The sequence below is a fragment of the Hypanus sabinus genome, chromosome 24 (assembly GCF_030144855.1).
Source record: "Hypanus sabinus isolate sHypSab1 chromosome 24, sHypSab1.hap1, whole genome shotgun sequence".
Lineage (NCBI taxonomy): Eukaryota > Metazoa > Chordata > Chondrichthyes > Myliobatiformes > Dasyatidae > Hypanus > Hypanus sabinus.
In genome coordinates, this window is record NC_082729.1 from 28,164,400 (window position 1) to 28,177,359 (window position 12,960).

Sequence of the window (12,960 nt, forward strand, 5' to 3'; positions counted from 1 at the left end):
AGTCCGACGTTGAGTTCAATGCTGACGGGCAACTCACGCGACGCTGCTGGCGCCAAACTGTGCTGTTCCTGTGGAATCATCGGCTGCGTGGAGAGGGAGAGGGGCAACAGCTTGCTCTTCATATCCTGCAGCCCAGGCTTGAGTATCGATCCTGGCCAACAGAGGACCTCCTAAAAAGTGGTTTACAGTGCAGAGTAGTGTCGGGTAATAGATTGGCGTGCTAACTAGAATGGTTGATCAAATTAACTAAGATGGCATGAAGTTTTTGTTTTAATAATCCTACCGTGCTTTCCAGAAGGGAGTTTGCTGGGTGGGTGGTGTCTGTAATGGTTTAGCAGCAGCTGGGTTTAGAAACCTAGCACCGGATGTGCTGAGTGGGGAGCGGATCTGGCCGATTGACCCCAGTCTAGCAGGGGTATGTGGTCCGGAGCTCGTTGGGTGCCTGCGGGTGGTTGAGAAGCATGAGGAGCATCTTACTGAAACTTTGGACTGTTGAGGGGCCTGTAGTACTGTGGCATGTGTAGATAGACATCTTCACAGGACCGTAGTAATTTTACGTGTTGCACTGTACTAGTGCCGCAAAAATAACAACAACATTCATGACGTGAGTGATGATCAACCTGATTCTGATGTGGGTCTTTATCGTGGACTGAGAGTGGGGAGAGGGGAGGGAGCGGGAAGCACCAGAGAGATATTCTGTAATCATCATTAAACCAGTTGCCTTGGGATCAAATGACCTTGCCTGGTGTCCCAGGACTGGGTGTGCCCGCGCCTGCAACCCAGCCCCCCCACCCCCGTCCCGTCCCTGACACTCCTCCTCCGTCTCCTGCCCCAAACCCCTCCCGCGGTGCTCCACCCTCACCGTTCCCAGCGTCCTTTGCTTCCGCCAGATGTACCAACTCGTTCTCCGCTCCACATTGACAAGTACTCTAGGTATATACGTGTGCCTAAGACTCTTGCACTGTACTGTCATGGAGGGTTATGGGCTGAGAGCAGGTCGTTGGGACTAGGTGATAGCTAGTGTTCGGCACGAACTAAAAGGGCCGAGGTGCCCTGTTTCCGTGTTTTAATTGTTATATGGTTACTGTATGTAGTATAGAAAGAAGTGCTCCTCGCTGGGCGCTATCTTTTTTTTGTGTGGCAGCAGTACAGTACCATACATCAGAGTGCTACAGAACCGTGCAGAAGTCTGGGCTATATATATAGAATTGAATTGACTTTATTTTTTATATCCATCACGTACGTGAGAAAAAATCTTTCCATATGTGCAATTTATAGTAAATATAATGATATATAGTATATATAACGATGTATAATGTAGCAATATACAATATATAGTAAATAAAACGACAGTCAATATAGTATAGAAATACAATTGTATCAGTGTGAATTAATCAGTCTGATGGCCTGGTTGAAGAAGCTGTCCTGGAGCCTGTAGGTCCTGTTGTATACACGCACACGCGTGTTCTGCATGGTTGTATTTTTACTGATATTCCATGTGGGTTTGTTGTATAATGAGGCTGTGGTGTCGCGGTGAGGTGGGTGTTGGGACTTCTATTATATGATTGTGAACTTGTGTGTGCTGACTGTTGGTAATGTGCCTTTGCACCTTGACCCCATAGTAACGCTGTCTTGTTTGACTGTATTCATGAGTACATTTGTTTTGTTTGCCCAGGACTATACCTACAGTGGACGGGAGACGATGTTTCCAATAGAGGGGGAACCTAGAACTAGCTGGCACAGCGACAAAATAGAGGGACGTCCCTTTAGAACAGAGGAATTTCTTCAGTCAGCGGGTGGGCTGGTTCTATGGAATTCATTGCCACAGGCGATCGAAGAGGCCAAGTCAGTGTATATATTTAAAGCAGAGGTTGACAGGTTTTTGATTAGAAATGGTGTCAGTGGTTATGGGGAAAAGGCAGGAGAGTGGGGTTGCGAGGAATAATAGATCAGCCATGATGGAATGGCAGAGCAGGTTCGATGGGCCGATTGGCCTAAGTCTGCTCCTCTGTCTTGTGACAAACCAGCAGCCAGCGTAGGATGAGCCGGCCGTCCCTCACACCTCAGATCCCATATAACTCCTGCTTTTTTTCGCCCAGGCACAGCTGCTGGAGCTGAGGACCCGGAACTACCAACTCTCCGATGAACTACGCAAGCAGACTGCAGGTGAGGGCTAGCGTGTCCTTTTCAATATCAGCGAGTCGGCTGGAGGTTGGAGGCTGATGATGGCCAGTCCTGGGTTTGGAGGACTGTGTATCTGAGTGGGTGGGTGGTAGCGAGGACCAGGGTTTGTTCTGTTGTTGCTTTGTTGCTTGGTACGTTCTGCGTTGTTCTGCCAAGTACGTTGTCGCTGGAGGGTGTGACGAGGATTGCGGGCTGCCCCCAGCACACTCTTGGGTTGTATTGATTGTTAACACAAATAACACATGTGAATCTATATTTGAAGTTTATTCCGTGATTGCCGTAAGTCCATGAGAGATGGGAACAGCAGGCCACTCAGTCCATCGAGTCTGTTCCACCATTCCATAAGACAGAGGAGCAGATGGGCCCATTGGGTCTGCTCTGCCATTCCATCAAGGCTGATTAGTTACCCCTCTCAACCCCACTCTCCTGCCTTCTCCTCGTAACCTTTGACACCCTGACTAATCAAAAACCTAACACGACGAAATCTGCAGATGCTGGAAATTCAAGTAACACACACAAAAAATGCTGGTGGAACACAGCAGGCCAGGCAGCGTCTATAGAGAGAAGTGCTGTCGATGTTTCGAGCCGAGACCCTTCGTCAGGACTAACCGAAAGAAAAGATAGTAAGAGATTTGAAAGTAGAAGAGGGAGGGGAAAATGCAAAATGATAGGAGAAGACCGGAGGGGGTGGGGTGAAGCTGAGAGCTGGAAAGGTGATTGGCAAAAGGGATACAGAGCTGGAGAAGGGAAAGGATCATGGGACGGGAAGCCTAGGGAGAAAGAAAGGGGGAGGGGAGCACCAGAGGGAGATGGAGAGCAGGCAGAGTGATGGGCAGAGAGAGAACAAGAAGGGGAGGGGGGGGAAATAAATAGATAAGGGATGGGGTAAGAAGGGGAGGAGGGATATTAACGGGAAGAGGGACATTAACAGAAGTTAGAGAAGTCAATGTTCATGCCATCAGGTTGGAGGCTACCCAGCCGGTATATAAGGTGTTGTTCCTCCAACCTGAGTTTGGATTCATTTTGACAGTAGAGGAGGCCATGGGTAGACATATCAGAATGGGAATGGGACGTGGAATTAAAATGTGTGCTCACTGAGAGATCCTGCTTTCTCTGGCGGACAGAGCGTAGGTGTTCAGCGAAACGGTCTCCCAGTCTGCATCAGGTCTCACCAATATATAAAAGGCCACACTGGGAGCACCGGATGCAGTATACCACACCAGCCGACTCACAGGTGAAGTGTCGCCTCACCTGAAAGGACTGTCTGGGGCCTGAATGGTGGTGAGGGAGGAAGTGTAAGGGCAGGTGTAGCACTTGTTCCATTTACAAGGATAAGTGCCAGGAGGGAGATCAGTGGGAAGTGATGGGGGGGTACGAATGAACAAGGGAGTCGTGTAGGGAGTGATCCCTGCGGAAAGCAGAAAGAGAGGGAGGGAAAGATGTGTTTGGTAGTGGGAACCCGTTGGAGGTGGTGGAAGTTACGGAGAATTATACGTTGGACCCGGAGGCTGGTGGGGTGGTAGGTAAGGACAAGGGGAACACTGTAGCGGTGTGCTACACACAGCGCTAAAATAACGACACAGAGACGATAAACTGCAATTAAAGAAGATTTTATTTGAACTTCACAGCCTTGCTTTAAAGCCTCCCTCATCCCGCCCTCCCCGGGCGCGGATGCTGCAAGGGGCACGTACTCACAAACCCCCGCAGGCTTTCCCTTTGTTGGTGAAGCAGACCTGGCCTTTGTGTCGGTGCGCTGGCTATTTGTGAGCCGGTTTGAGTGCGCTGGGAAGTGGGTCGCCACATAACCCCCCCCCCCCCAGAACTGGCGATACACCCCCCCAATGTCCACAGTCTGGGTCAGACTCCGTTTGGGAGGTCTGCCTCTACGCCGCTGTGCCGGAATCTCGACCGGCTGCGCCAGGTCCACATGGGCCGGTTTGAGTCGGTCCACCGTGAAAACCTCCTCCCTCCCCCCAATGTCCAGCACGAACGTGGACCTGTTGTTCCTGAGCACCGTAAACGGCCCCTCGTATGGCCCAATGCCCGCCCCTTCGTACAAACAAAACTTACAGTTCTGCAGGTCTTTGGGTACGCAAGTTGGGTTCTGCCCATGCTGCGAAGTGGGTATGGGGGCCAGGTGACCGAGCCTCTCGCGTAGTCTGCCCAGGACTGCAGCGGTTCTTCGTCGTGCCCCCTTGGGGCTCGTATGAACTCCCCGGGGACGACCAGGGGTTCGCCCTACACCAACTCGGCCGACGAAGTGTGCAGATCGTCTTTGGGCGCCGTGCGGATGCCGAGTAGGACCCAGGGAAGCTCGTCCGCCCAGTTGGCTCCTCGCAGGCGGGCTATGAGAGCTGACTTCAGGTGACAGTGGAAACGCTCCACTGGTCCATTCGACTGTGGGTGGTAGGCAGTTGTGTGGTGCAGCTGAGTCCCCAAAAGGCTGGCCATAGCTGACCACAGGCTGGAGGTGAACTGGGTGCCTCTGTCGGAGGTAATGTGGGCCGGTACACCAAATCAGGATACCCAGGTGGCGATCAGTGCCCAGGCGCAAGATTCGGAGGTGGTGTCGGTGAGTGGGACCGCCTCTGGCCATCTTGTGAACCGGTCCACGATAGTGAGGAGGTGCCGCGCTCCGCGCGACACTGGCAGGGGGCCCACGATATCAACATGAATGTGGTCGAAACGCCGGTGGGTGGGGTGGAACTGCTGCGGCAGAGCTTTGGTGTGCCGCTGCACCTTAGCCGTCTGGCAGTGCATGCACGTTCTGGCCCATTCACTGACCTGCTTGCGGAGTCCGTGCCAAACGAACCTGCTGGAGACCATCCGGACGGTTGTCCTCAAGGAGGGGTGTGCCAAGTTATGGATGGAGTCGAAAACGCGTTGCCGCCAAGGTGCCGGGACGATGGGATGGGGCTGGCCGGTGGCGACGTCACAGAGTAGGGTCCTCTCACCTGGGCCTATGTGGAGGTCCTGGAGCTGCAAACCGCAGACTGCGGTTCTGTAACTCGGGATCTCCTCGTCTGCCTGCTGCGCCTCTGCCAGCGCCTCAAAGCCTACCCCTTGGGAAAGGGCATGAATGTTAGGGCGAGAGAGTGCGTCCGCCACGACATTGTCCTTACCCGAGATGTGCCGGACATCCGTCGTGTATTCAGAGATGTAGGACAGATGGCGCTGCTGGTGGGACGACCAGGGATCGGATGCTTTCGTAAACGCAAAGGTAAGCGGCTTGTGGTCCGTGAACGCGGTGAAGGGCCGACCTTCTAAGAAGTACCTGAAATGCCGGATTGCCAGGTAGAGCGCCAACAGTTCCCGGTCGAAAGCACTGTACTTGAGCTCGGGTGGTCGCAGGTGTTTGCTGAAAAACGCCAGGGGTTGCCAGTGACCCGCGATGAGTTGTTCCAGCACCCCACCGACTGCCGTGTTGGATGTGTCCACTGTGAGGGCGGTAGGGGCGTCCATTCTGGGATGTACTAGCATTGCAGCGTTCACCAAAGCTTCCTTCGTTTGAACGAAAGCAGCGGTGGACTCCTCGTCCCAGGTAATGTCCTTGCCCTTACCCGACATCAGGGCGAACAGGGGGCGCATGATTCGGGCTGCTGAGGGGAGGAAGCGGTGGTAGAAATTGACCATACCTACAAACTCCTGAAGGCCTTTGATCGTGGTGGGTCGGGGGAAATGGCGGACCGCATCTACCTTAGCGGGCAGAGGGGTTGCCCCGTCTTTAGTAATCCTGTGGCCCAGGAAGTCAATGGTGTCGAGCCCAAACTGGCATTTGGCCGGGTTGATTGTTAGACCGTATTTACTCAGTCGGGCTCAGTTGGCAGACAGACCTCCATAGGCTTTAATGAATGAGATGTTGTCTCTGGCTGGCAGACACACACCCTGCCTCATTTTTGAGCAGGCATTCCTGGAGCAGCTGCTCGAGGACATATGCCTGCTGCTGTCCGAAGCGGATTTCAGTGACCCCTGGAAGGTGGCAGCCTGGGCGGACTTGCTGTGGAACGCCAAGAGGTGAGTGGGGCGTCCATCGCACAGATCACCCAGCCACACTCCCAGCAGCAAACCAGTCCAGGCCCGGCCACAGAGCCTGCTAACCCCAGAGGCAGGGGTGGGGAGCCCAACGAACAATGGTGTTTCTACCACCAGTGGTGGGGCGCAGAAGCCTGCGCTGTCGCCCGCCCTGCAAGTTCCCGGGAAAAGCCAGGGCCAGCCGCCGCTGATGGCTACGGCGGCTGGCCATTGGGATAGACTCCTGTATGTGTGGGACCAGCAGTCAGGACGCCGTTTTTTGGTCGACACTGGTGCCGAGATCAGGTTCTTACCTCCGACGAGTTATGACACCCGCAACAGGGCACCGGGTCCCCCCGAGGGCCGTGAACGGCAGCACAGTAAGGACCTACGGCACCCGTACGGTGCAGCTACAGTTCGGCTCCAGCCGGTTCACGTGGGACTTCACACTGGCTGCCGTAGCCCAACCGCTTCCTGCTTGCGCCGTGAAAGTCCGAAAGTCCTTATGAGCAGGGCTTTGAATTCTGTGTATTTGCCGTCCGCTGGGGGAGACTGTACAAACTCCGCAACCTGGGCCGCTGTCTCCTGGTCGAGGGAGCTCACCACGTAGTAGTAACGTGTGTCCTCTGAGGTTATCTACCGAACGTGGAATTGGGCTTCTGCTTGCTGGAACCACAGATGACGTCGCAGCGTCCAGAAGCTTGGCAGTTTCAATGAAACTGCATGAACAGATGCGGCGTCGGTCATCTCTGGTCCAAAAATCGTTTGGACCGTCGGGGTCACCAATTGTAGCGGTGTGCTACATGCAGCGCTAAAATAACGACACGGAGTCGGTAAACTGCAATTAAAGAAGATTTTATTCAAACTTCACAGCCTTGCTTTAAAGCCTCCCTCATCCCGCCCTCCCCGGGCGCGGATGCTGCAAGGGGCACGTACTCACAAACCCCCGCAGCCTTTCCCTTTGTTGGTGAAGCAGACCTGGCCTTTGTGTCGGTGCGCTGGCTATTTGTGAGCCGGTTCGAGTGCGCTGGGAAGTGGGTCGCCACAACACAATCCCGAGTGGAGTGGCGGGAAGATGGGGTGAGGGCGGAAGTGCAGGAAGTGGGAGAGATGCGTTTGAGAGCAGAGTTGATGGTGGACGAAGGGAAGCCCCTTTGCTTAAAAGCCATCTCCTTTGTTCTGGAATGAAAAGCCTCATCCTGAGAGCAGATGCGGCGGAGAAGGAGGAATTGCCCCCTCCCCCCCCCCCATTCTTGTAAACTCCAGCAAGTATAGGCCCAGATTCATCAACTGCTCCTCATATATTAACCCTTCCATTTCTGGAATAATTCTCATCAACCTATTCTGGACCCTTTCTAAATGCCAGCACATCTTTTCCTAGATCAGATGCCCAAAACTGCTCTCATTACTCCAAATGCAGTCTGACCAATGCCTCAACATCATATCCTTGTTTTCATGTTCTTGTCCTCTTGAAGAAATGAATGCTAACATTGAATTTGCCTTCCTCACCACTGACTCAATTTGCAAGTTAACCTTTAGGGAATCCTTCATGAGGTCTGCCTTTGCATTTCTGATTCCTTCACGTTTAAAACACAGTCTACACCTTTATTCCTTCTACCAAAATGCATGACCATACACTTCCCAACACTATTCCAAATGCCACTTATTTGCCCATTCTTCTGATCCTTCTGCAGTCTCCTAGCTTCCTCAAAACTACCTGCCCCTCCACCTGTCTTGGTATTGTCTGAAAACTTGGCCACAAAGCCATCAATTCTGTCATCCAGATCATTGACATACTGTGTAAAAGGTGTGGTTCCAACTCCCACCATTTTATTCCCAATCATTCCCCCTGCTAGCAGCCAATCAGAAAAGGCTCCCTTTGCCGGCTGCTAATCAGCCCTATTCCAGCTCCACAGTTTTAGATCATTTCAGTATGCTGCTGATTGCACAGTCTAAACCAACAGCTTCCGATTGCAACACGAATGTCTGATCCCAGGAGTGTGTAATGGGAGAGTGGGGAGGGAGCTTCTCTCTGTGTCTGACCCCGGGAGTGTGTGATGGGACGGTGTGGAGAGAGATTCACTCTGTGTCTGACCCCGGGAGTGTGTGATGGGACGGTGTGGAGCGAACTTCACTCTGTGTCTGACCCCGGGAGTGTGTGATGGGACGGTGTGGAGGGAGCTTCACTCTGTGTCTGACCCCGGGAGTGTGTGCTGGGACGGTGTGGAGGGAGCTTCACTCTGTGTCTGACACCGGTAGTGTGTGCTGGGACGTTGTGGAGGGAGCTTCACTCTGTGTCTGACCCCAGGAGTGTGTGCTGGGACGGTGTGGAGGGAGCTTCACTCTGTGTCTGACCCTGGGAGTGTGTGATGGGACGGTGTGGAGGGAGCTTCACTCTGTGTCTGACCCCAGGAGTGTGTGATGGGACGGTGTGGAGGGAGATTCACTCTGTGTCTGACCCCGGGAATGTATGATGGGACGGTGTGGAGGGAGATTCACTCTGTGTCTGACCCCGGGAGTGTGTGATGGGACGGTGTGGAGAGAGATTCACTCTGTGTCTGACCCCGGGAGTGTGTGCTGGGACGTTGTGGAGGGAGATTCACTCTGTGTCTGACCCTGGGAGTGTGCGATGTGTGATGTATAGAATGAACACTATGAATAGCATTACAAATGTAAAGAGTCAACACTTTTTTATTTGATGATTGTGCATTTTTTTAAATAATGGATGATGCTTGTTCCTGAAATAAAAGGTCATCCCTCTTCCTTCCCCTCATCCCCTCACCCCCTCCAACCTTTTACCTCTCCCTCCCCCCGTAGAGATGAACTCCCTGCGGCTGAAGTCCACCAACGTTGAGAAGGACCTGGCCAAGGCGCAGAAGGTAGGCGACCGACTGTCTGTGTGGGAAGCAGCTCCTGGCGGGGCTGGTGCACTGAGAAATCCGGGAGTCGGATCCCGGACTGGATCTCCGTGAGGAATGGTGTGAACAGATTGGGGCTCCTCTCCTCAGAACCGGAAAAGGCTTTGGGGAGATCCGGATGAAGTCGTAAATGTATTAAATCGGCACTCTGAGCTCGTTGGGAATGTGGGATTCCCCCTTCCCACCACCCCAACGCTCCTGTTTCCCATCCTCCACGACGTCCCACTTCCCAGTGTGTGGGGGAGGATGGGGATAGGCTACAGGTCAGGAGAGGAGCCCCAGAATGGCTGACGGGTATGGGGGGGGGGGGGTGCGGTGTCAGGGAGTAGTTAGCAGTGTCGTCAGGGCAGGTGGAAACAGTCAGCCACAGGGGAGTCGGACTGGAGCTGTGAGGGGGTTTAGCAGAGCAGGGAGAAAATTAAGTTTGTAGTTGGTAAATTAGCTTATTGTTGTCACAGGATATATTTATTTGGAGATACAGATCCCTGTGAGCCCACACCACCCAGTCACACCCACGAGGCCAGTTAGCCGACTGACTCGGCTGTGGGAGGAAACGGAAAAGCATTGGCTCCATGATAATACAGCGGACAGCAGTACGTTACCACAGTTCCAGAGCTTGGAGTTCAGTCCCAGCATCCTCCCCGTGGATGGGGTGGGATTTCCTCCGGTCCAACGGCGCACCTGGTCATTGTCAGGTTAGGGTTAAATCCGGGTTGTCGGGGCAGCTCGGCTCGAAGGGCTGTATCGCTAAAGTAAAAATAATAACAAAGAAAGTGAAACCGGAGCACGCGGAGGAAGCCCATGCCGTAATGGGGAGAATGTACAGACTGGCGGGAGCTGAACCCGGGTTGCTGGCGCTGTAACAGCGTTATGCTACCCGCCACGCTTTCGTGCCACCTCAAAAGATGAGAAATTCGTTTTGCCTGCTGTCCCATTTCATTACGACAGAGGGTGTTACTTACCCGTAATACAAAGGTAAGCAATAGCAGAACGCAGAATAAAGTGTCACAGTTACAGAGAAAGTGCAGTGCAGATAGACAATAAGGTGCAAGGGCCATCACGACGTAGACGGCAAGGTAAAGAATTCATCTTCATCATTCAAGAGGCCTGCTCAACAGTGGGCTCTACGCCGTCCTAGAGCCTGGTGGTACATGTCCGTACGGATCTCTCCACTGGTAAAGCTGTGACAAAATGTAGGATATACCCTCAGTGGCCACTTCAGGACTGGAGCCCGTGATGGTCTTCTGCTGCTGTAGCCCGTCCACTACAAGGTTCGAGGGTGTTGCACGTTCAGAGATGCTCTTCTGCACACCAATGTTGTAACATGTGGTTATTTGAATTACTGTCAGCTTGAACCAGTCTGGCCATTCTCCTCCGCCCTCCCTCATTAACGAGACGTTCTCACCCACAGAAGTGGCCGCTCTGGATGTTCTCTGTTCTTCACCCCATTCTCTGTAAACTCTCGAAACTGAAAATCCCCGGAGATCAGCAGTTTCTGAAATGCTGAAGCCCCCCCACCCCAGTCTGGCACCAACAATCATTCCTTGGTGAAAGTCACTTTCCCATTCCCCATTCCTTTCCCACTTTGCTGTTGCTCTGAACAAAAACTGAACCTCAACCTCTTGACCATGTCTGTGTGCTTTTATGCATTGGGCTGATTAACTATTCGCATTAACAAGGTGTAGAGTGTAGTGTTACAGGGGAAATGCAATATGGTGTATTAAGTATCAAATGGACGTTCTTAATAATTATTAGACAGAGAATTAAGTCTTAAGTGCAGCTCTTCTACTGTGATACAAGTCTAGAGATGGCTTGTGAATACTGTGTACGGTTTTGGCCTCCATATTGTGTGAGGGATGTGAAGAGTGACGTGACCCATTCACAGGTCTGCAGGATGTAAGTTATGAAAAAGGATTGAAAGAATTAAATCTTCTTAGCCCAATTAGAAGTAGAATGAAAGGAAACATTGTAGAAGTGTTCAAAATAGTTAAGTGTCAAGTGAATGACAGCTGCCACTTCAAAAATTAATCCATCAACGAGGACACGGGGCCATCGGTGGAGACTGGTTTAAGGAAGATTTCAGACTAACATCAGGAAGCATTACTTTACACGGTGAATTGTGGACACATGGAACAAACTACAATGCCTATAAAAAATATTCAGCCCCCTTGGAAGTTTTCATGATTTATTGTTTTACAACATTGAATCACAGTGGATTTAGTTTGACTTTTTTGACATTGAACAAGTGAAAACATCTCTAGAAAGTGATCTAAATTAATTACAAATATAAAGCACAAAATAATTGATTGCACAAGTGTTCACCCCCCACCTCTTTAATATGACACCAGATCATCACAGCCTATTGGTTTTAGAAGTAACATAATTAGTCAAATTGAGATCTGTTTTTGGAGGCCTGTGTGCAGACACTGTGTTTCAATTAATTATAGTAAAATACACCTGTATCTGGAAGGTCCAACTGCTGGTGAGTCAGTGTCCTGGCAAAAACTACACCATGAAGACAAAAGAACAGTCCAAGCAACTCCCGAAGAAGGTTATCAAAAAGCACAAATCAGGAGATGGATACAAGAAAATCTCCAAGTCATTGACTATCCCTTAGAGTACAGTTAGGTCAATAATCAAGAAGTGGAGAGAATATGGCACAGCTGTAAATCTGCCAGAGCAGGCCGTCCTCAAAAACTGAGTGACCGTGCAAGAAGAGGATGAGTAAGGGAGCCACCAAGAGACCATGACAAATCTGGAGGAGTTACAAGCTTCAGTGGCTGAGATGGGAGAGACTGCGCAGACAACAACTGTTGCCCGGGTGCTTCACCAGTCACAGCTTTATGGGAGAGTGGCAAAGAGAAAGACACTGTTGCAAAAAACTGACATGAGATCTCAGCTAGAGTTTGCCAGAAGGCAGGTGGGGATGCTTCACTGCAACAGGCCCTGGAAGGCTTGTGGAGGTAGAGGGTAAAATGAATGCAGCAAAATACACGGAAATCCTGGAGGAAAACCTGATACAGTCTGCAAGAAAACTATGACTTGGGAGAAGATTTGTTTTCCAGCAAGACAATGACCCCCAAAATAAAGCCAAAGCTACACAGGAATTGCTTAAAAACAACAAAGTTAATGTCCTGGAGTGGCCTTGTCAAAGTCCAGACTTCAATCATATAACCATATAACAATCACAGCACGGAAACAGGCCATCTCGGCCCTCCTAGTCCGTGCTGAACTCTTAATCTCACCTAGTCCCACCTACCCGCACTCAGTCCATAACCCTCCACTCCTTTCCCGTCCATGTACCTATCCAATTTTACCTTAAATGACACAACTGCACTGGCCTCTACTACTTCTACAGGAAGCTCAATCCAATTGAGAATTTGTGGCTGGACTTGAAAAGGGCTGTTCACTCTCAATCTCCATGTAATCTGACAGAGATCGAGCAGTTTTGTAAAGAAGAATGGGGAAAAAATTGCAATGAAAGCTGGTAGAGACCTATCCATACAGACTCAAGGCTGTAATTACTGCCAGAGGTGCATCTGATTTGAAGGGGGTGAAAACTTGTGCAATCAATTATTCTGTGTTAAATATTTATAATTAACTTAGATTTCTTTGTAGAGATCTGTTCTCACTTTGACAGAACAGTCTTTTTGTGTTAATCAGTATCAAAAAAAGCTGAATTAAAGCCACTGTAATTCAATGTTGTAAAAATAATAAAACATGAAAACTTCCAAGTAGGTGAATACCTTTTTTAGGCACTGTACCTAGCTATGTTGTTGACAGTAGTACCTTAGGGACTTTCAAATCTAGGCAATAGTTATTTCAATAAGCGATGTGAATAGGAATT

The 12,960-nt window shown here is 50.9% G+C and overlaps 1 protein-coding gene across 1 annotated transcript in view; it reads left to right on the forward strand.

The window, feature by feature from the left end:
- gripap1 (GRIP1 associated protein 1) overlaps nucleotides 1–12,960 on the forward strand; it is a 129,119-nt gene that overhangs the window by 8,915 nt on the left and 107,244 nt on the right. Inside the window, exons 2-3 of the mRNA XM_059949501.1 lie at nucleotides 2,100–2,166; nucleotides 9,013–9,074. Coding sequence (XP_059805484.1) covers nucleotides 2,100–2,166; nucleotides 9,013–9,074 — 129 coding nt within the window. The remainder of the gene's footprint in view (nucleotides 1–2,099; nucleotides 2,167–9,012; nucleotides 9,075–12,960) is intronic.